We start from the raw sequence: 21,947 nt of genomic DNA on the forward strand, positions 1-21,947 counted from the left end.
TTTTAGTTTAACCTATGGTAGCCTTAGTATATAAGGTACCTAGGTCATTTTGTAAAGAGAATTTATATTTTAATCAAAGTTTTGAGATGTCGTCGACTGTGTGTGAGAGAGAAAGCGAGAGAGTGTGAGCTTCATCCTGGCGCTACTCCGTGCTCGCTCATCACATTGGAGATTCAATTACACCATGGCGATGGGCTCAGAGAGAGCTTCACAACAATGCCAAGCATTCCACGCAAAATAGAGCACGTGCGCTAATGCATCTACGAGCTATTTGTGGTTGTAAGTGTATCAAATCTATTTTCTACGTACAAGTAGTCGTTAGAATCGTGGCGACATAAGCTACACATAGGTACTCATAAATTTCAGTTTCGAACACTTTTGAAATTCTACTCTATCTTCATATGCATTTTTTTTAGATGGGTTTGGAGTGAGGATTTTGAGTGTAAAGGCTTTGGGACAGGTGTATCCTAGTGAGGGAATGGTGTTCCATAAGTTTCGTACGATTCTAGTATGGTTTGGTGAGTTTCCTTCTGTTTGTGTATTGTTGCAATGGGATTCCTGATTTCATACGCATTTTTCGTAGATGGGTTTGGAGTGAGGATTTTGAGTATAGAGGATTTGGGACAGGTGTATCCTAGTGAGGGGATGGTGTTCCTTAAGTTTCGTACGATTCTGGTATGGTTTGGTGAGTTTCCTTCTATTTGTGTGTTGTTGCAGTGAGATTCCTGATTTTGGTTTAGTTGGCCTTTGAGAGAGTTGTATGTGAGGGATGGTCTCAACCTCACAAGCTATAGAGATTGTCTCCGTGCGCTAGTCATGTCATCTGTGTCCTTGATTGACATTATGTTGATCTAGATAGTGTTGCATGCACTTTATAGGTGATGTGATTCGCTTTCGCAACGTTGGTGCCATTGCCACGGACACAAGGACTTAAGTAGGTAATCCTACTAACACTCATGTGATGGTTGTTTGCTTTAGTCTTGACTAAAGAAAGCATTTTTCTTAAGTGGATCCAGAAGAGGATATTCCAAGATCAAGTGGACAACCAGGAAGCATGTTTATTTAGGATTTGTAGTGGTCGAGTGATTTGTGAGGTGATAAAAGCATTTGCTAGTCCGTGTGTGGTAGTGGAGCATTTCTGTACTCATAAATGCAAAACCCCATGTGATGTGTAGGAGTAGCTTTAGGTAAGTGATCTGATTTTGATCTAGAGCTACTCATACTGATTTATTTGCTGAAGTGCTTGTTTGCATCCACAATCTTTGAAAAGTTGATTTTGAGGGTAAAAATGCAATAAACAGGTTTTTCTTGATATTTTTTCATGATTGATTGATATTGTGCATATAAGAGGGCATTTGCAAGGGTTCTGTGAGAAAAATTGAAATTCTGGAAACTTGGCCATCATACGCGAATGTCTCAAGAGGCATCTGGAGACCAAATTTGACAAATTGGGCTACACCAGAGTGTTTAGAAGGGGTGTTTTACCCTAGGTATACCTTGAGACTAGGGTTTTGACCAATCCTTGGCACCCAAAAGACAAAAGTCAGAGTGTCGAAAACAGAAAAAAGAGAAACTTGTGATTCAAAGCATATTTTTGCATGAAAATTGGTAGAAGTGCCTGAAAACCAGTGTTGGAGACCCGTGTATGCTTGTGAATGAATTCTAACCAAAAATTCATTAGCAAACATCATATGCGTATGATATTTGAAGGGTGATTATGGCAGCCAAAATAAACTTTTGACATTATACCCATCTTTTGCAAGTTGTGTTGAGCACATACACCAAGTTTCATTTCATTTGGGCATATAGATTGAGTGTTGGGGAGATTTTACTCTTTCGAGGGATTTCCTTGTCAAAAAGTGGTGAATTTGTGCAATTTTGATTTTCAAAATTTGTTGTGAGCACATGTGCATGTTGGACATACCAAGGAGCACCTTTGGTAGAAACAGAATTCCATTCTGACCATATAGACATCATACGCGTATGATATCCTAGAGGCCAGATTTGAGGTCAAAAGATACATATGAGTGCACCCTTGTGATCTAGAGCATTTAGGAAGCAAATAGGCAAAATTCCATTGATTATGAAGCAGCTTTGGGCCTGTAAAGGCCACAAGACGGATCTAGGGAAAGTGAATGCTTGAATAGATCATATCTAGCACAAAAAGTGTTGGAATTGAACTCTAAAAGACGTTGTGAGTTGCTTGTGAGGGTGGAGACCTTTGGAGTGAATTTCACTCCATTCTAACCAGATAGACATCATACACGTATGATGTCTAAAGGGCAATGGACAAAAACTGACATCAGAGCTTACCAAGGTGTTTAGCACCACAAAACAAGCTTAGAGATCAAGTTTCATCCAATTTGGAGCACTTAGACATCATAGGCGTATGATGTTTCAAATCAATATATGAAAGTTCAATTGCACTTCTAACCACACAGGAGGTTTGGAAATGATATGTTAAGCTTGTTTGCAAAATTTCATCTCATTTGGACACATATCTTTGATTTTCGGAAGATTTTTGGAAATCTAAGAAGGTTAAAGTGAAAATTGTGTTTTTGTGCATTTTTTACATCCAAATTTTTTTGTGAGCACATATCCTTGTTATGTACATCAAGGAGCACCTTGAGCAGGAGCAAAAGTGAAATCTGAGCCAAAAGACTGCGGGGGTAAAGACGCTCCGTCTTTTGCCCACCCGGACGTCCAGTGTCCTGATCGTCCGTCCACGTGTGTACATACCCTTATTCTTCATTACATATGAGAATAAGGAGCTCCTCATCTTTAGTCTTGTGAAGCTGCTCCACCCACACCGGCTTGTGCTCTTCCCTCTTCCCCGCACGCACCGCACCGTGCACGCACGCATGCATCAATTGGTATCAGAGCTACGGCTAGGCAGCGCCGGCGGCCTGTCGATGGCGATGGAGTTCACTGCTTGACGGTGTCGGATCGGAGGCGGTTCAACATGGATTCGGAAATTAGATCTCAGAGATCAAGATAACAGGAGCTTACATTCCACTAGGAGAGATCAAGTATTCTGTGAGCTAGGGACACTGAGAAGCAGGTCGCTCAAGTTTGGCAGCTTGACAATTGTTCAATATTTTGACCATCCAATTGTTTCCAACTATGATAATCTGATCATTAAGTGCTGAAAATTGTGTGTTAATTTGTAACAATAGAACTTCCAAGAGGAAGTTTCACTCAATTGCCTTAATTGAGAAAGACTCCAAAATGTCTCTCCTTGCTCGTGGAGCATTGGTGAAATGTAAGGACCTAGTTCCCATCATCAAATTGACCTCATCTTCTCCTCTATCGCACTCGACATGAGTTAAGGCTCCTCCTTGTGGGCAACTTCCTTGACTTTCACCACTTCCCTCCCTCCCTCGTATCATCCATCTTCCCCTCAAGGCTTTCGGTTGTCGCCTTGTGAGTCCATGTTTAGATCTCTTAGGTTTTAGGAAGCAAGCTGAAGTTTGAGAATTCGGGCAACGACGTTGGCTACAACCGAATGAATCTGGGGCATCAAAATTGGGAGTAGCCTAGAGCAAACTTTTGGCACCTACCAATGAGCTAGCTAAGGATAGAAAAGATTGCCTTTCCTTCAAAACGGAGGAAAAATTAGTCATGGCAAACTGAGGCTTGAAAAATGGAGTATTGGGTAGCAAGGATTTGAAGACTAGGATTTGGTAGGGGCCTAGCACCTTAATCCATCTTCTATGGACCCTTGGCATATGGTAGCAAGGTATCCCACCGAGCTTCAATGTTTGCAACAGATTTAGTTTTTATCAGCAAGGAGGCCTTTTGTTCTAAGCATATAATGTTGATCAAAATTTAAGAAGACAGAAGGCAAACCGAAAAGCTAAAAATAAATCAACCAAGAGAATCTACTTTCATTGCCAAACCGAATCCTTCCACTAAGCGACTTACTTCCAAACAAGGTTGAGGAGCAATAACTATCTCCAATGTTATATGTTTCTTATGGTTATGGGGATGAGTCCAATTTATCTATTCAAGGAGCTAATATGGCTCTGCCCAAAGATCATTTGCTGTTAAGAAGTGAAAGTCAATACTCAAAAAAGAGTGCATCATACCTAGGGGTCTCATCCTTAGAATGAACATCTAGACAAAATCAATCAGCAATAGTAGTCCTGAACCTGTGTAACCAGGTACATCGAGGCCAAAGTATTCCTCCAAACCATAAGCATACCGTAAGATCACATGAGTTCAGAACAGTCATGTGCATATCTTTAAAGCAATATCCCTTTAATGTCAGAAAGATATACAAACCAAATGCAAAATAACCAGTAATGAGCATCTAAATAACCTATAGGCCAAAAAATTGAAGCAAACAGACAGCAAAAATATGAAGGCGCTACTGTCTCACAATTACCAAAGATTCAACAAAAAAAACAGTTTGAAAGATGTTTTTCCCACCAGATACTCTCCTAGACTTTGTCTAAACTTGTATTTTCAGGGAGACAATTGAGGTGATTGTCATGTACAAAAGGCTCAACCCACTACAGCATTTCCTAAGAACATTGTATTCTCCCTTATCAAGCAAAACTGGGGCTCATAAGAACAATTCTGCCCTATTAACTGTGAGGATCATATGACCCATCAAACCTGTAGGTTATAAAGTGCTTCGGTTGCAGAAGAGATGCCCCTGTTCTGACCTATTCAAAAATTCGTCCAAAGATGACATCCAATCAGACTCAAGCTTCCTCAGGCTGAATTCATTGATGTTGTTGAATAGAATCTAAGATGTGCTCTAGTCTATGCTTCATTAAAGGCTGACCAGAATTGGTCCTTTTGAACATCTTAGCCTTCAAATTCTTCCTTGTCTGCAAGGCTTTTGACCTAACTTCCTCCTTGGCTTTCAAGGCTTCCAGCCTTTCTGCTTTCAGTCTGTCCTCTTCTTCCTTTTTCTTAACGTAGTCTTTTCTTAAAGCTTCTAGAGCATTCTTTCCCTTATTAGGCCCATGCCCTTCTTTTCTCACAAACAATGCAGTATGACTGCCCTGAAATCTGTTACTGTTGCTTTTGGACACAGGCGTGGCCTTCCCTTCTGCACCTAGAACACCTGAGAACTCCTGAAAACAGTAATTGCATGGCAATACCAATACAAGCTGTTAGCGGAACCAACAATAGTACAGGATGTCTACACAGTTTTCCATGCCTTCAACTGAAAAGGAGAGCATCAGCATGTTCATGTGCACTCATTTGTCTACTTCGGTAATCAGTTTCATGACATGCTATGGCCCGATACTACAAAAATTATAAAATGGCACCCAAACGCATGGGCACATGCATACATCGACATAAAGACCTGTGCACAGGTTTTTTGATGATAGGATGCAGAAAAAATAAATAAAAAGATTGAGCTCATTAAAATCAGATCAGAAAGCCCTCATATTACCGCAAATCATGCTGTAAATCACGGACTGTAATACAGTCCTATTAACATCGAGGCGGGACATGGTGATCATCAAAGCAGTCAAGGTGAATAGACAAACCTCGAAATTTCCGAAGGAGACACATGCCCAGTACGTGGTCTGGCAAGTGCTCTATTTGACGGAGCAACATAAGCACAATGCGAGGGATTATTGGATTGACTTGGAGGCTTTGCACGCTAAAAAGCATTCCCCCGTCTATTCCTCAACACAATGCCAAATCCTTCTTCTCTTACTCCTTTAGGCTTCTCAAAATCCCCTCACTACCTCTTCATGGCAAACCTCTGGAGATGTTTCTCCATTCCTAGGAGAGGAAACTTCAAGCGTATGGCATCAAGAGTGTTCACATGTCGCTCATGAAGTGCAACCACAGTTGCCTTTGAGAGCTCCACCTTTGGCTCCCCCACCACCACCACCACCTCCTCCATCATAAGGGCAGCTGTGACCGGCTAGCCACTGGTGAGGCGGTCAATCAGCAGCAAACACAAACATAAGTGAAAAGTGAGAACACTTTACCTTGAAAACCAACAAAGTTGAGTGTAGTAGCGGAGTTCCATTCCTTTCAGTACTTCTTTTTATGAGATAAATCCAGAGTACAATTGCCAGGAGCTCACTCAGCAGATGTGCAACCATGGACTGATCTGCCGAGAGTGGACCCCTAGGCTCATATTTAAAGGCAATGGTTATCTAATCCAATCCATGGTTATCTCATCCAATCCAGAATTCTGGATGTACTAGAATTACCATCGAGCCTTACTCCAAACATCTACAGTTCCTTGAGCTTAATGGGACTCCAGAGGAGCCAAGTCAGGTTGACAGCTTAGATATTGTTCATCTATGAATTAGACTCTTACTTCTATATGGTAGTTTGTGGACACATTGGCATGCTCTTTCAACACTCAACCGTGCAATTGGAACTTGTCACATGTGTCATACTCGTTGTAATTGTATGCGTATTTTTGTTTGAACCATTCTATAAGAATTTTGAAGTGCGATAATAAATATTCTTACATTTTGATTTGGCCTAGCAACAATACATAAAACATCCTATTCCTGTCAATCTGTTATGGAGAGTGGAGTGCCTCCCTTTATGCAGCAAGCACTACACCACACTCAACAGCTTATTTCTTGATAAGTTCTTCACAGAGAAGCTCCTCACATCTGTAGATTCCAAGGCAAGATCTTTCCTACCCAGGACGATTTGCCAAGTTTAGGAACTCTACAGCCCCTCTCAATCGAAGTCTATAAGATCCCTCTCAGAATCTGTCAAATCAAGTGGCTCACTACCTGACTCACCTTTCACCTACACCTGTCAAGCTGTCACTCTTTTCAACGGATGTTGGTATCCAACGCTGATTTCTACCTTTTTGAAATGCCAACTGTAACTTGTCAACTTGCAGAAACCAAAAATCTAAACTTGTTCCACAACTGTGAAGTCAACCAAAAGAAAGGTACCAACAGATTCTACCCATCCCTTTAGCCATATCTTCTGAGACACCAAATCTGGTCGTGCCTTGGCTTTCTTTGCTTTTCTGTCTTCCCTCTTTGTTAGACACTCTGCAAAACCCCCAAAAAAACATAATGGCCACTACTTTTTTGCCCTAGAGGCATACCTTGCTGAGACTGGACCTGCTTTCCCCTAATGTCCCCTTCCACTTCTTCAACAATTTCAATTTCGTCAAAGTCGTATGTTTCCCCAATCTCCTTTTCCACATACTCTTAGCCCTCTTTCTCTTCTCCTTTCCATAAATGAGAAGATGCTACTTCCATAGTCGATGGCTGTAGTTCTAACCAAGATCATTCTGAGAAGAACAATTGCTTGAGCTCTGATACCACTGTAATTGGCAAGTCACTTGACAAGAATTCCACTCCCACCCTTGTGGTCAAAGAGCCCACTCTCTCCCTCTGAGTTAACGACAATGTCGCAATCTTGGTCTGATGCGCTCTACTGGCACCTCTAGCCTCTCTTTTTTAGGCATGGGTCCAAAAACACCCCCCAAAAGCGACTTTAAAAATCACAAATATTTCCACAAGTGCAAAAAGCATTGCAGTCAACTGCTAACAAAAAATGATGTCAAAAGCATTGAATTTAGCGCTTTCATAACTAGCAGCCAAAAGCTCTTCAGTGTCCAAATCAGCCACACCAATGTGTGTTCATACACCTGCCACGTCATCCTCCCATCCCTACAATCTGCCATGTCTGACAGCCGTGAATGGCGACGTGATTTGCAGGCTACAGTGCTTACTTTGGGTCCAGTAGTTCCAAGTCCGTGCTGCTCAGCTCTTCCTCCTCTATTACGGTCTGGTTTTAACATGCCACATCATCACTTTGTGACATTCCTCCACCGATTGTAACGTTATAGCTAAAGCAATAAAGATATACCAACCAAGTGGGATTATCGTGGCAGAAGACCACTAACCGTGCAGACGAGCATCCTGCTCCAACGTCTTCATTTTTTATTTCCCTTCACTCTCTTTCCAATTCAGCTATTTAAAGTTGTTTGAAGTGTTAAAGTGCTCTCAAGTTTTGCGAATTGTAGCAGTTCCTTGTGTTTCTATCCAATGACTTGCCGAAAGTGATCGCTCTCTCTCTCTCTCTCTCTCAGAGAGGTAACCAACGCGCAGAGCTGCAAACCATCGTTGCAAAGGAACACAGCCGTCAACAACTTGCACAGGTCTTAGTGCGCACTTTTGGAATAGCTGCTCATGCTAGGGTTCACAGGGAGCAGGGATTAGGGTTCGCGCTACTGAAATTTGGGCTCACGAGCAGTAAATATGGGTTCGCTGTAGAGATTAGGGTTTGCACTGCTGCTGAATTAGGGCTCACCTTGCTAAATTAGGGTTTGCTGCTAAATTAGGCTTCGTGCTCTCTCTCTCTCTCTTTCTTCGTTGCTTCTCCTTGTCTCCCGCAACCCCTGGCGCCATGGCGACCCCACCTATACGGGGTAACGCACCTATGTGAAAAGATAGAAGCAACAGATGATGGCTTCTCCACACAACAGAACACCCCCCCCCCCCCCCCCCCGGACGCTGAAGGCGACTTTCATGCTCGCACACAAACGGCTCACAGAGGAAAAAGAGATGGAGGAGTGAAAAGCGGAGATGGAAGGTTAGAGGGAGGCAAAGGCAGGTTTCCTCCAAAAGCAAGCTAGCAAAGAGGAACAATAGAAGGCAGAGAAAGAGGACATGCAAGCTAAAATCGATGCGCTCAAAGGGGAGATACCGGCCGTTAAGAAAGTGCTGGCTGAAGTTAAGACAAGAGGGGAACTCGAAGAAGGAGAAATTCAGCCCTCGATGATCAAAGACCTCAAAGTCATCAAGGAGCAAGTGCAAGCGATCAAAGACGAAGAGAAGCAACATGAAGCAAAGACGTCTACATGGGTGGAGGTGATTGCCAAGACGCAGAAGAAGATGGATGAAGCGGAGAAGTGGATAGAGGTCGCCAATAAGGAAAAGGGAAGGAGGCATCAACCCTCACACCAACCATCGTCAACATGACAATAGAGGAACAACACCAAACGCTCGCGTGCTTTACATGTGAGAGTTACCGGTCTAAAAGATCGAGATAAAGTCGAGGAAGAAATAAGGGAGCTCATGGAGTTCATGGGAATACATAAACCAACGCACACAAAGGCATGGAGAGTCGGTAAAAGAAGAGTGTTCGAAACACATCGAAGGAACTTGCTCTCATTTTGCGCTTTCCCACTATTGAGGCGAAGAAAGCGTTTTTGAAGAAAAGGCCCACATATTCCTTGGCGATGATCTCACTCTATCAAAGCTTGCCCACATGTAGGAAGTTATGCCAAAGATTAGGGCGGCAAGGGAAAAAGGAAAGATAGCCTTCTATAGAGAAGGGAAGGTGGTCATTATGGAGCGACGCTCCACATTGTCGCAAGTGGTAGCGGAAGATGCAATGAAGACAAGAACTGGCTCGTCATCCGCCGGTGGGTGCCTCGACTCCGATCTAGAACACATGAACAAGGCACACGTGTGGAGGAGAGAGATCATTGAGGTAGAGAGAGACAAGACATTTGAGAACGAGAGAGAGAGAGAGAGAGAGAGAGAGAGAGAGAGAGAGAGAGAGAGAGAGAGAGAGAGAGAGAGAGAGAGAGAGAGAGAAATGAAATGAAATGTCTTCAAAAGGCCAAAATGACCTATGAGACCAATCTGTTACAAATTGGTGAATACCATGTCTGGGTACAAAACAACTAGATACTACTAGTAGAATCCATCCTCATCTGCACTCTGGATATGTTGAGAGTATGGCTCGAATCCTCTGCTATAGTCTCCGTCGATGCTGTGTAGCCCCTCTCCTCAATCGTAATCGTTTGGATGTCCGTAGCTCCAGTGCTCGGCCGATGAGAGTGCCGGTAGTGGTTGAATGAGTGTGGGCCGAGCTCTGCAATGATGACTGCTCCTCTGGCTATCCCATATCTAGTGAAAAGAAATCTCTAATCTCTCTCTAGGACTGTCTCTCTCTATCTCTCCCCAGTAAAGTGTCTCTATATCTGTGTAACTCAAGTAGATATAGCCCAAGTGTCACATGACACATCCAACCCTGTGTGTCCGTGGACAAGCTACAGCACGACCAGGGTTCAATCAGTCAAGTCAGTCTACAATAGGAAGTGATCTGACACTTTTGTGAGTCTGTTCGCAGACCGTGCATGACCAGACACTTAAATTAGATGCATATCCTCCGGTTGCACATAGCATGATCATCAGCATTCCCATCAGAATTTATCAGGGGAATTTTCCAATGCATTAAACCTATTTTTCCTATTTTTGACATTTTTGTCAAGTGACACATCCAACCCTATGTGTCCGTGGACAAGCTACAGCACGACAAGGGTTCAGTCAGTCCAGTCAGTCTAGATTTAGAAGTGATCTGGCACTTTTGTGAGTCTGTTCACAGACCATGCATGCCCAGTCACTTAGTGTAGATGCATATCCTCTGGTTGCACACAGCATGATCATAAGCATTCCCATCAGAATCCTTCAGGAGAATTTTCTAGTGCATTTAGCCTATTTACCTATTTTTGACATTTTTCACTTATTATTTTTAAGTGACTTTTGTTGGAAAGTAGGTAGGGCAAATTGAGTAAGTTTGTATATAAGCAAACTTAGACTAGCACTAAATGGCAGAAGAGGCAACAGGAGCCCAAGCTCAACAGGCAACTTCTCAAGCAAGAACCCCTTGGCGGTACTTCCCTCCAAGCAAGAATCAGCCTTGGCGTTTCCATCAAGGTGGTCATCGCCATACCTCCCAGCACTTGGTGTTTTGCATCAAGTAGCCATCGCCAGCAAGCCGAGTGCATAGCGTTTTTGCATCAACATCATCGCCAGCAGAACCCAGCAAGCTAGCGTTTTTGAAGACCATAGACCTAGCGTTTTAATCCCAGCAACCTAGCGTTTTCAGCAGATACCCTGCAGCGTTTTTTTAGCCATGAAGTACCTGCAAGATCAGCCCCTAAAAGAGTAGCAGATTCAGCCCGGAAAGACCATCAGTTTTCAGCCTTAAGAAACCTCAGTTCAGCCCTAAACCTGCAGATTTTCAGCGACAGAGACCCACAGAAACAGCCCCCCAATCAGCATTTTTGGATTGTAGCAAATTTCAGCCCATAGAGTTTTTGGACAACAGATACAAGATTGCAGATTTCAGCCCTTAGGTCGGTCTCGTCGTCACCGTCGTCATCGCCGACATAGCCTAGACTTGCATCAGTCCCATGCATTCAGTTTGTACCAAATTGTGCAATCATAAGTAGACCACTCTCACCGACGAGTGGGGCCTTCGGAGTGGGGCCCTTGGAGGAGGGGTTTACAACTCCCTGGTGTCGTATTCTCTTCTCTCTCTATCTCTCAGTCTCATGCATCTTCACGCACAGTGTCCATGCACTTTGTTTGTGTCCATTGCACTCTCTCATTAAAGAACGGAAGGCTCTCCCTTCCATAGGTAAAAGGAACCTTGAGCACAGTTCGGAGCACTCATCTTGAGCAAAGTTCAACAATCAGTTCCGCTACACCTTACATTGGTATCAGAGCTTTGGTAGTGTTCTGTATCACTCAAGGAAAGAACCACAAGAACCACAAGATTTTTTTTGCTTGTTGAGGTCGCACGAACCCAAGTTCACTTGGGCGTTTCGATTCCTAATCGTGTTTTTGAAGAGTGACAGGAAACCCAAGAAAGCAGAGCTTGTCCAGCCTCCCCTTGTGCCTCTTCTCACTCATTGAGAGCGGACCGTGCACTTAGCGGCCAGCCAATCGACGTGAGGTGGGAAAAAGCAACCTTGGTGTGAGCGCAAGGCCACCAAGGGGTGCGCCCGCAGAAAGAGCAGAACTCGGGTGAAGAGAAGATCCTTCTGTAACACAGATTGCAAGCTAAAGAAGAACCTCAAGAACCTCAAGAACCCAAGAACCAAGACCCTCAAGAACCCAAGAACCCAAGGCCCACAAGACCCCAAGTTCCTCGTGAACTTAAGAACCAAAGATCATTGTATATGGTCATCACCCGAAGCGGAATGGATACTTCGCATGGAGGTGATGGGCATGAAAGTAGTGAAGAAGAATTTCCTCACCATGGAGGTTTTCCTAACCCTCCCTCTATGCCATCTACGCCAAGGATTGTACCAAATCCTATGGAGGCTTTGGTCAAGTCGATGATGGACATGATGGCACAACAAGAAGCAAATCGCGTTGCACTGGCACAACAAGAAGCGACTCGCAATACTTTGGAACGCAAGCGCGATGCACGAAAAGAAAGAAAAGCACAAAGAAAGGAGGCAGCCGAAGAAAGACGAGCGGCCTTGGAGGCCGATCGTGAGGTTCAGAGAGACCTGCGCACGCAAGAATTGGTTCGACAGGTCCTCGCTTCGAAGTCCAAGCCAGCCAAAGATGTTGATAGTTCATCAAGTGGCGCAAGCCGAGATTCGGACTCCAACAATCCAATCACAGAGAAGATCCAATTCAATAAGTATGATGGTAAGATGGATGCCACGGTTATTCATTCTTGGTTGCATCAATTTAATGCTTATTTTGCGACAACTAAGAAGACAAGAAATAGCAAGGTTTTGACGGCAGCCATATGCCTTGCCGGTGATGCCATAAATTGGTACCAGGCATGGCAAGAGGCACAGTTAGCCGCGCACCTAGAGGAAGCCGACGAATTCACGCCCCTTTCCTTCAATTGGGCTGATTTCCAAGACAAGCTCAAGGCGCGGTTTATGCCCCCACAGTACCTAGCACGATTGAAGGACGATTGGCATAGTCTCAAGCAAAATGGTATGCCAGTTATGTCTTTCTCTGATCATGTTTTGTAGCTCGGCACTCAATTACGCAAATTGGATGCGGAGCGAAGGAGGCCTTCCTTTATGGATTGGACGAGTATATCAAGTATGATGTCGAGGTGCACGATCCAATCGATCTCAACAAGGCGGTAGCAATTGCTCTCGCTCAGGAGATGAAGCACAACAAGGGAAAGCCTAAGGAACACAAGACTTCCACAAGTACCTCTCAGACTTCTCAGAACCCTCGGAACGGTAAGAATGGTAAGAACGGTAACTCTTCTAACCAATCTTCCAATAGTCTCTCAGAAAAGAACTCTCAAAGTGAACCTAAGGGTAAAGCTAACACAATTGCTAAACCTAAGCTCACTCCAGATGAAAAGGTAGCACAAGGAATTTTAGGAGGATACATCACGTCGGAAGAGCAAAGCACTTATTCTAAGGAAGGTCGTTCTTTTCATTGTCACATTAAGGGTCACATAAAAAGAACATGTCCTAAGCTTGACTCTAATGAATCTAAAGAATCTAAAGAACCCACTTCCTCTGTCAATGCAATAAATGACAACACGAGTGTGCCCCAAGTTTCTCCTGACCCTCCCATTGATGAGTCTCTCATTAAATGTTATGGTCATATGACGGGGCAGCGTTTTGTCATATTGCTTGACCCAAGCAGTATGCATGATGTGATCAGTCCCTCTCTTGTTGAGAGAGTTCGCCTAGAGGTTGGTCAGAAATCTCCTCTTGAGGTCTCTGGCTTCGCTCTCGGTATGGACTCTCTCATCACGAAAGAGTGCCTTGATGTGTTGTTTACAACTTAACAAGCTGCTTTGTGTAGAAAAAATTTTGTCTCTCCTCTCTCAGGATGTGATATTTTGAGCATTCGATGGTTTCGTGAGCATAACCCTCTCATTGATTGGGCGGAAGATACGTTCACTTTCAATGCCAAAAGTGACTCTCCCATTCTCATTTGTGGAGAGCAAGTTGTTCATTCTCCATCTCTCATTTCTAATGTGCAGGTGAAGATTGAATGGATTCAGGAGAAGGAGACTCTCTCGGTCTCGTCTTCTCCAAAGCATGATGGACAGGATTTGCATGATGATAAGCCTGATGATTTGAATGATAATAATGAGCATGATGATTTAGATGACACTGACCAGCATGATGATTTGCGTGATGACCACGATGTGATTTCTCACAAGCATGATGATTTGTATGATCAAGACATGATTGTTCACCAAGATAATAATTTAGTTGATGCTTTTTCTAGTGAAGCTAACCTCGTTGCAGATTCGATCGATCACAAAGAATTGATCTTGGCTTTCGAGTCGCGGTCCACAGCAAACCCCCAAGCAGGTTCGATCAAACACGACAAACCGATCTTGGCTCTCAAGCCTAGGTCCCAAGAACCCTTATAGGAAGTACTATGTGTTCGAATGATTCGTCAGCACGCATTGTACGAGTGTTTCATTCGTGATCATTTCCTGTATTTTAATCAACGTCTTTATATATATATATATATATATATATATATATATATACATATATATATATATATACACACACACACACACACACACACCTTCATAAGTTCAGAATAGTCTGAACTCACGAATTATAAGAGGGAATAAAGCACTCATAAAACTATAAAAGCAAGGGACACACGAAAAGAAAAGAAAAACAAAAACAAACAAACAAACAAACTAAATCACTTTGTTTGCTACGAAACAAAACTAGATAAAACAAAACATTATTAACTTAAAAATGTTTTTAGAAAAGGCATGTGTAAAATAAGCTGACGCAACTTACTTAGCTTGAAACAAGTACTCAACTTTAAGCAAAAAAAAAAAAAAGGATAAGACATCTTAAAAACTTAATCCTAGAAATCAAACTTCACACAACAACTTATAGCGGAACACATTCTTAAGTCCTCAAGTAAGCTAAATATGAAATCGAAAAATGAATACTACTACAAACCTACGAAGAGCAAAGAACCAAACTTGACAATATGTGATCTCAACTTCACTGCTTGTCCAAACAGGAAGAATAAGATTATCACCTTTATCATGCATAGCTTGGACAACAGCTATGACATCCCTACTCACGTCGTCAGTGCCCAAGAGTAGGTGCAGGTTTATATAGAGGCCATTCATGCTTTGAACGTACTCTACAAAACCAGCGAGCTGAGTTTCTATCACCCTCCGGAGGTGATGGGCATACTCAGCCATGATAAAGGCTAGCAATTGTCAAGCTATAGTGAAAATACTAGAAGCGCTAAAGATCAAAACAACAACATAAGGTGTTATTCAGTCAAACAATAAGTGGGCTTTTTAGCTCCCCACTTCTATTGAATTTACTACTGATTATCTTGAACATTCCAAAGGAAGAAACACTAAAAATAAACTTACTACGATGCAAAAATGAACGAACTTTTTTCATGATTCTTTTGAATGAGTATCCTTTTTCAACTAGTAAAGAAATAAGATGGCAAGATTGAACAACAAAAGTAGATTTACTAGAACAAAGACGAGAAAATCTAAATAGTTGAGAGCAAATGACACCGTACTTAGCTAAAAGAGAAATGTTCGAAGAAATGTGAGGCATGCGGATGATTTTTAGATTGGCATATTCTAGTTCAAGGCGCTTATCATAGATATCTACTTCTAATCCCAAGGGAGTCTGAAAAATCTTAAGGTCTAAAAAGGCACAACAATCACTATTTGTGGTACAGTTAAGTTCACAAAACTCCTTGGAATAAATTCCTCCGCCTACAGAACTCGAATTCGAGTACATAAAATCTTGAAAAGAAGGAACGTCGGGGACAAAAAGATCATCTACAAAGCGTCTTACATTGCATAACTTGTGCAAAAATATTGGGCAAGTGTTAGAAAGGACAAGACGCTCCATAAAATCAAACTCATAAGTAAAAAGATAGAAATTAGCAAGAAAAACAGCACAATTGGTGCCCATAGGGATACCAATTGTTTGCTTGAAAAGAGAGTCGCCAATGGTTATATATAAATTGTCCAAAAGAAAATCTAGCCAAGATATGATGTCAATGTCATCTACAATCCTAGTGAATCTCTTTCTTCCTTTGTCTACAGCTACATTCTTATTTTTCAGCCATAAGAAGTCAAAGTTCAAGGCTGACTTTTCTACTAGCAATGCCTTGTACCTATCCTTCTCAAGCTTGTACGCAAAAACTTTTGAAATAAGAGACTTGACTCTAAATTTAAGGTCCTCCAAATTTAGCTTCATGTATAGCGTTGTAAAGTCAAAAGTTTGGAGACATAAAGGAGAAGATTTCTCCTTAAGGCTTCTTGAAGAGTTCAAAAACTTTAAAACAGGAATCACGCCTATTGAATCATTTAAAATCCAACTTGAATCGGTAGGTACGTCAGCTTCCTTTAGAATATTATTCCACAATTCATTTACGCTGGGTAAAATGGCTTTGAAACAATAACTAAGCCATTTGGAAACCTCGGTCAAAGAGGTGTTACAAGAAGCAACTATAAATCTAGGCTTTATAGGGTTCTTGTGGAACTTCCAAACGGTATATAAAAAAGGTAATTTAGGCTGGCACTTGAAACCAAAAGACTTACAAAAGTCTTGATGTTTCAAGATAACCTCTTGCATTGAAAGATCACAATCACTGTAAGTCTGAGAGTTTACTTCACCTAACAAGCATTCTAAATAGAACTTTTTGCACGTAACAACAAAGTTATTAGAGCACTTGTCTACATAAAAATCACGATGAAATTTCCTAAGAGCATCACGATCAGAAGAAGATAAGCTATTCCTTCCTGAAGGAACGTTCCGAGAGCAAGATGCTAATTTCAAAGAAGCTTTCTTGAGGATTACAGACTTCCAATGGGTAAAAATACCTTGAACTCCTAAAGACTCCTCAAACTTTACTACGAAACTAGAAATTCCTTTTTCTATGGCTTTGATAAGGCAAGAGTCGTTTGAAGAAGGAAGCCTATATTTAGTACCTCTTGAGAAAAGGTCTTTCAAGGAATCCGAAGGAAGGGTAGAACAATCGGCAGTAACTACATGACCCAAAGCTCCATTTACGTAAGAAGAAAAAGCAGATTTACTACAAGGGCAATCAATACTTGAGATTGCAAGCCTCTCTTGCTTTTTAAGATTACGTCCTATGTCACTATAGTTGAAAGCTTTTTGTCCTAAAGTTTTCACATATTTGAAAGCTACGACAGGATGGTTCCTTTTCCTTTTCCTAGGCATGACATATTGTACGTTGAGCACGATTCACTGATTCCCTTTCCTAGGCATGACATATTGTACGTTGAGCACGATTCACTCATGGATGAGCACGGATGTATGCGGATTTCTCTTGAAAAGATGAAATGTTTGCATTCTAGGTATTCACATTCAATGTCTCTTCCTTGGCATGACACAGTCGGAGAAAGAGCACGAGAAGAATTGAGCATCAAGCATCGGCATTTCCGTTGTGAATTGCCACGGTTGATTGATTTAGATCAGCAAGACAAGATTCGATCTCATTGTTTGCGTGTGTGTGGTGAACGGTTTGGCACTCCGTCTATTTGTTCATCTACATTGCATGCACAGTCTTTTAGGAAGACAAGATTATTTCCAGTCACTTTACGTGGAATAGGTATGTTTATGTTTTTGTGTTGGAAGTGGTTTCAGGAATTTTCAACCATGACGATTCTTGAAGAAGGAAGAAGCATGACTCTAGACGAAGTTGAAGCATTGAAGGAGCCACAGATGCCTTTGTGTCGCTTTCGGCGCGGCCCAAAGAAGCAAGCGTTGCATACATTTATGAAGTTCAAGACCGTGCGACCCACACATCAAAGTGGGCCGGCGAAGAGTCCTTTCCAGGATTCCGGATGCTATTGGCGATCTCTCTCGACGTCATACAATTTGGTACCAGTACCTCACTTTGAAAAGGAGGGGATTTCACGTGACACATCCAACCCTATGTGTCCGTGGACAAGCTACAGCACGACCAGGGTTCAGTCAGTCAAGTCAGTCTAGAATAGGAAGTGATCTGGCACTTTTGTGAGTCTATTCGCAGACCATGCATGACCAGACACTTAGATTAGATGCATATAATATATAAGCAAACCAAAGCTAGCACTTTCTGGGAGAAGAAGAAGGAGAGCATCAAGCACTCAATGCAGCAGGCCTCTGGAGACCCTTCTCAGCAAGACGACCCCCCCCCCCCCCCCCCCCCCCCCCTTCAACCTGGCGTTTTTGGAGCCTAACAGCCAGCGTTTTTCAAGCCTTGCACCTTGGCGATTTCAGCAAGCAGATTTCAGCCACACTTAACGTTTTTGGACAGCAGTACAACACCGATTTTCAGCCTATGTACCAGCGTTTGCTGCAGCAGGACTTCAGCCAGCAGTAGGGCGATTTTCAGCAGGAGATTTCAGCCCTTGGGGCAGCATTTTTGCAAACCATGCATCAGCGTTTTTAACCAGCCATACCAGCGTTTTGCATCAGCCAAATCAGCGACATGAAGCCACACTCAGTAGCGTTTTTATGACCAGCAGAAAGCAGCGACAAACCGCATCAAACCAGCGTTTTCTGTCAACAGCATTAGCGTTTTTGCAACAGCAACGAGTCATCGTTCGAAGCACTCAGTTCCAACATTAGCCTATCCTCGTCGTCCACACCGTCGACATCGACATAGCAAGCATTTAGATTTGCAGCAGCCATTGTACCAGATTGTGCAATCAATAGTAGACCACTCTCGCCATCGAGAGTGGGGCCCTTGGAGGAGGGGTTTACAACTCCCTGGTGTCGTATTCTCTTCTCTCTCTATCTCTCAGTCTCATGCATCTTCACGCACAGTGTCCATTCACTTTGTTTGTGTCCATTGCACTCTCTCATTAAAGAACGGAAGGCTCTTCCTTCCATAAGTAAAAGGAACCTTGAGCGCAGTTCGGAGCACTCATCTTGAGCAAAGTTCAACAATCACTTCTACTGCACCTTACACCAAGACATCTCTGATCCTCATAACTCATGACCCTAGAGAAAGGACCGAAACCCTCTCTGAATAAGCAATGGAAACGGCCCCGTATCTCATAGTACATTGTGCAATGACATATGTAGTGTAGCTCTGTCTCTGGCTCTAACTGGCATAAGCGGCATATTTGTCTGCTGATATCCCTCTAAATCTACCAGTCTCAATCTCCAGCTGATGTGAGGATGTGCATATCTGACCAATGGCACACCGCAAACCATGAGACATATGTGTGTCCATGTAGCTGGGTTGAATCACAAACCCATCTCCTGTGAGGTGGAGAAGATGCTCTCTATTGAAAGCCATCTTCGTGCCCAACTCCTGTGGCGGCTCTATCCATGTCCTCCTGGTATCCAGCTGGATCAGGTCTTGACGAATGAGTCTAGTAATCTCCACCCGTGTAAGAGACACTCGAGGGTGCCTGGAGGGTGCCTGAAGAGAGTACTGGAAAGGAGGCAGCCTGTCCATGGTGAAACCATGCATCTGAAACCATGATGTCATCTGTGCATACCCGCATGAAGTGTCCCCCTGAAGCTAACTGTATGGAAGACTCAAGGGCCAGTCTAGCATATCTGTCTCTAGTAGTATCCTGCAAGCTGTGCACAAAGGAGACTAATCTGGTAAGCGCCTCAATCTCCATAGGAGGGGCAGCTAGCTCTGCTCGAATGATAGCGTGGGGTGCGGAGGCCTTGGCTTTGATCAGTCGAGAGATCATAGATACCAAGGGCCTCTCCATACGTCTCCAACCATCCTGGCCTACAAAAGGTCCCCATGTCTCCACCCCATACAACATAGTTGAGGCTACTAAGGTATCAAAGAGCCATAACTTTGTCTGAGGTTCCTGGAACTGAACCTGCGAACACATCCTCTCCAAGCCTCCCAAGGCCGCAAAAGCTCTAGTCAATCTAGTCTCTATTGCTCTCCCCAAAGAAAACCTCGGCTCAGTGAAGACAACCCCAAGGTAAGTGTATGCATCTGTATACTCTACAATCTCTTGACCACATGTGAAAGTCGGTGCTGATCTCCTGATCCACTGTGGTGTGGTGTTAAACACCATAACCTTGGTTTTACCAAGGTTTACAGACAATCCACTAGCCTCTGCAAAATTGTGTAATGCATCCAACTGTCGATGCATACCCTCTGGTGAGTCAGAGATCGACACAATATCATCAGCATATAACAACAATGGGATCCACGTCCCTGCCAACTGGGCACCTCTATCACCCTCTCTGTCAATGTAATCAAACACCTCATCAACATACATACCAAATAGAGTAGGAGACAATGGGCAACCCAGTTTCACCTCAATGGTGGAGTGAACTAAATCAGATATCCCCTCCGGAGTGCGTACATGTCTCATCACTGATTTGTATAGAGAGAGAGAGAGAGAGAGAGAGAGAGATCTCGGAAAGACTCTCCATGCTGATAACAATCTGCTCATACAAGTGACCAAGGGTGGTCCGGCAATAGAACTGACATGCCCAATGAATAGACCCGAGGTGCACACAATTGCGACTCCTACTGACACTGCCAACTGCTCCTGCACACGAGACTACTGACATGGTCTTGTCATGGGCTGCCCTAGCCTCTTGTGGAACCGAGGCTCTGGCGGGATCTCCTCCTAGCAAGAGAATTGATCTAGAGAGAAGAGGGGAACATGTCTCATGTAGAGAGCATGGAACCTCCTCCCCGGTGCCTACACCTCTGCTGTGGTGCTGTCCATCATGGTGATCACATCGCCTCCGTATGGATGCTCTGAGGGGAAAAACGCTAGGGGAATGCCCTTGTTGCCCATCACCTGCCTGACGGTGCGGCCTCTCACCTGAGGATGAAAAACGCTAGGATGGGAGCAGCCAGCAAAAACGATAGGCATGTTGACCCCTCCCTGCACTCCATCCACCTCCTAGGGCTCCCAAGAGGGGGCGCCCTGCACCACAAGGCCTGTGCACTATTGTACTCCTAAAGTGCCTTGCCCTCACCTATATACCTCCACATGACCACGTCGGCCAGCTGTCCACCAACCCCCACGACCTGGGAAATGGGAGAAAATAGAAGAAATGGCATCAGAGGCTCCGTGGACTCTAGGGAAAAATAATGGCAAGGCTGGGAAAAATACCCCCAGCCTGCAGGAGCCTAATGGCCATGGAACTGAGCCAAAACCCAAGGCTAAACATGGCTAGACATAACCGGATATGTGAAACCTACCTCACACTTGTTGGGCACTGATGAGTGCGCAGCAATGTGTGCAAGTGATAGAGCACGAGGAGATGTGCAAGACTTGAGCCTTGGAGAGGAGGCGTTGGTGTGCAGAGATGGGGGCGTGAGAGGTCGAAGTAGGAGAGAGAGAGAGAGAGAGAGGCTGCACGATTCTTGTAAGGGGAATAAGTTAGTGGATTGGGCTCTCATTCCCTTCATTAAAGTATAGGACCATTTTTAAGTTAGTGGCCAAGTTCAATGTGAACTTGGCCAAAGGTTAGTAACCTTTAAAAACTATACACAAAAGGGGTCATTTGGGTTGGCCATTTGGGCCTTTAACCCAACAACCTCCCACTTAAAGGCATAAATGGCGCCTTTAAGTTACGTGACTCCCACCATCTGTATGCATAGCTGATGTTGTGCTTTGGGTAAGCACTTAATGAGAGCATCTGCTGGATTCTGTGATGTATGGACCTTAACCAATGTAATAAGGCTATCCTCAAGCACTTCTCGAATGAAGTGATACCGCACATCAATATGCTTTGTGCGTGCATGAAACATGGCATTCTTTGCCAGACATATGGCACTCTGGCTATCACAACCAAGCATAGGTGCCTTGTCAGGCAAACCAAAATCACTGCATAGACATGCTAACCAAATGGCTTCTTTGGAAGCCTCAGTGGCTGAAATATATTCAGCCTCTGTAGTAGACAATGCAACTATCTTTTGCAATCTAGAACACCATGAAACAGCACCTCCTGCAAGAGTAAACACATAACCACTTGTGGATTTCCGTGTATCCACATCACCAGCCATGTCAGAGTCACAAAATCCCTTCAACTCCAATGGTCCTTTACCATAGCAGAGGCATTTTTTTTTAGTCCCTTTCAAGTACCTCATAATGGACTTCACTGCATCCCAATGCAACCTGCCTGGATTAGCCATAAACCGGCTCACAACTCCCACTGCATGGGATATGTCAGGCCTAGTAGCAACCATAGCATACATAAGTGAACCACA

At 43.5% G+C, this 21,947-nt stretch overlaps 1 protein-coding gene across 1 annotated transcript in view; it reads right to left on the reverse strand.

Moving 5' to 3' along the window:
- Positions 1-4,357: 4,357 nt before the first annotated feature.
- The window catches only part of LOC147445096 (rRNA-processing protein), a 38,715-nt gene continuing 21,125 nt past the window's right edge, over positions 4,358-21,947 (reverse strand). The window contains exon 6 of the mRNA XM_086527573.1: positions 4,358-5,087. Coding sequence (XP_086383699.1) covers positions 4,731-5,087 — 357 coding nt within the window. The 3' untranslated portion in view covers positions 4,358-4,730. The remainder of the gene's footprint in view (positions 5,088-21,947) is intronic.

Source organism: Adiantum capillus-veneris, chromosome 13, assembly GCF_014529385.1.
Source record: "Adiantum capillus-veneris isolate H3 chromosome 13, ASM1452938v2, whole genome shotgun sequence".
NCBI lineage: Eukaryota > Viridiplantae > Streptophyta > Polypodiopsida > Polypodiales > Pteridaceae > Adiantum > Adiantum capillus-veneris.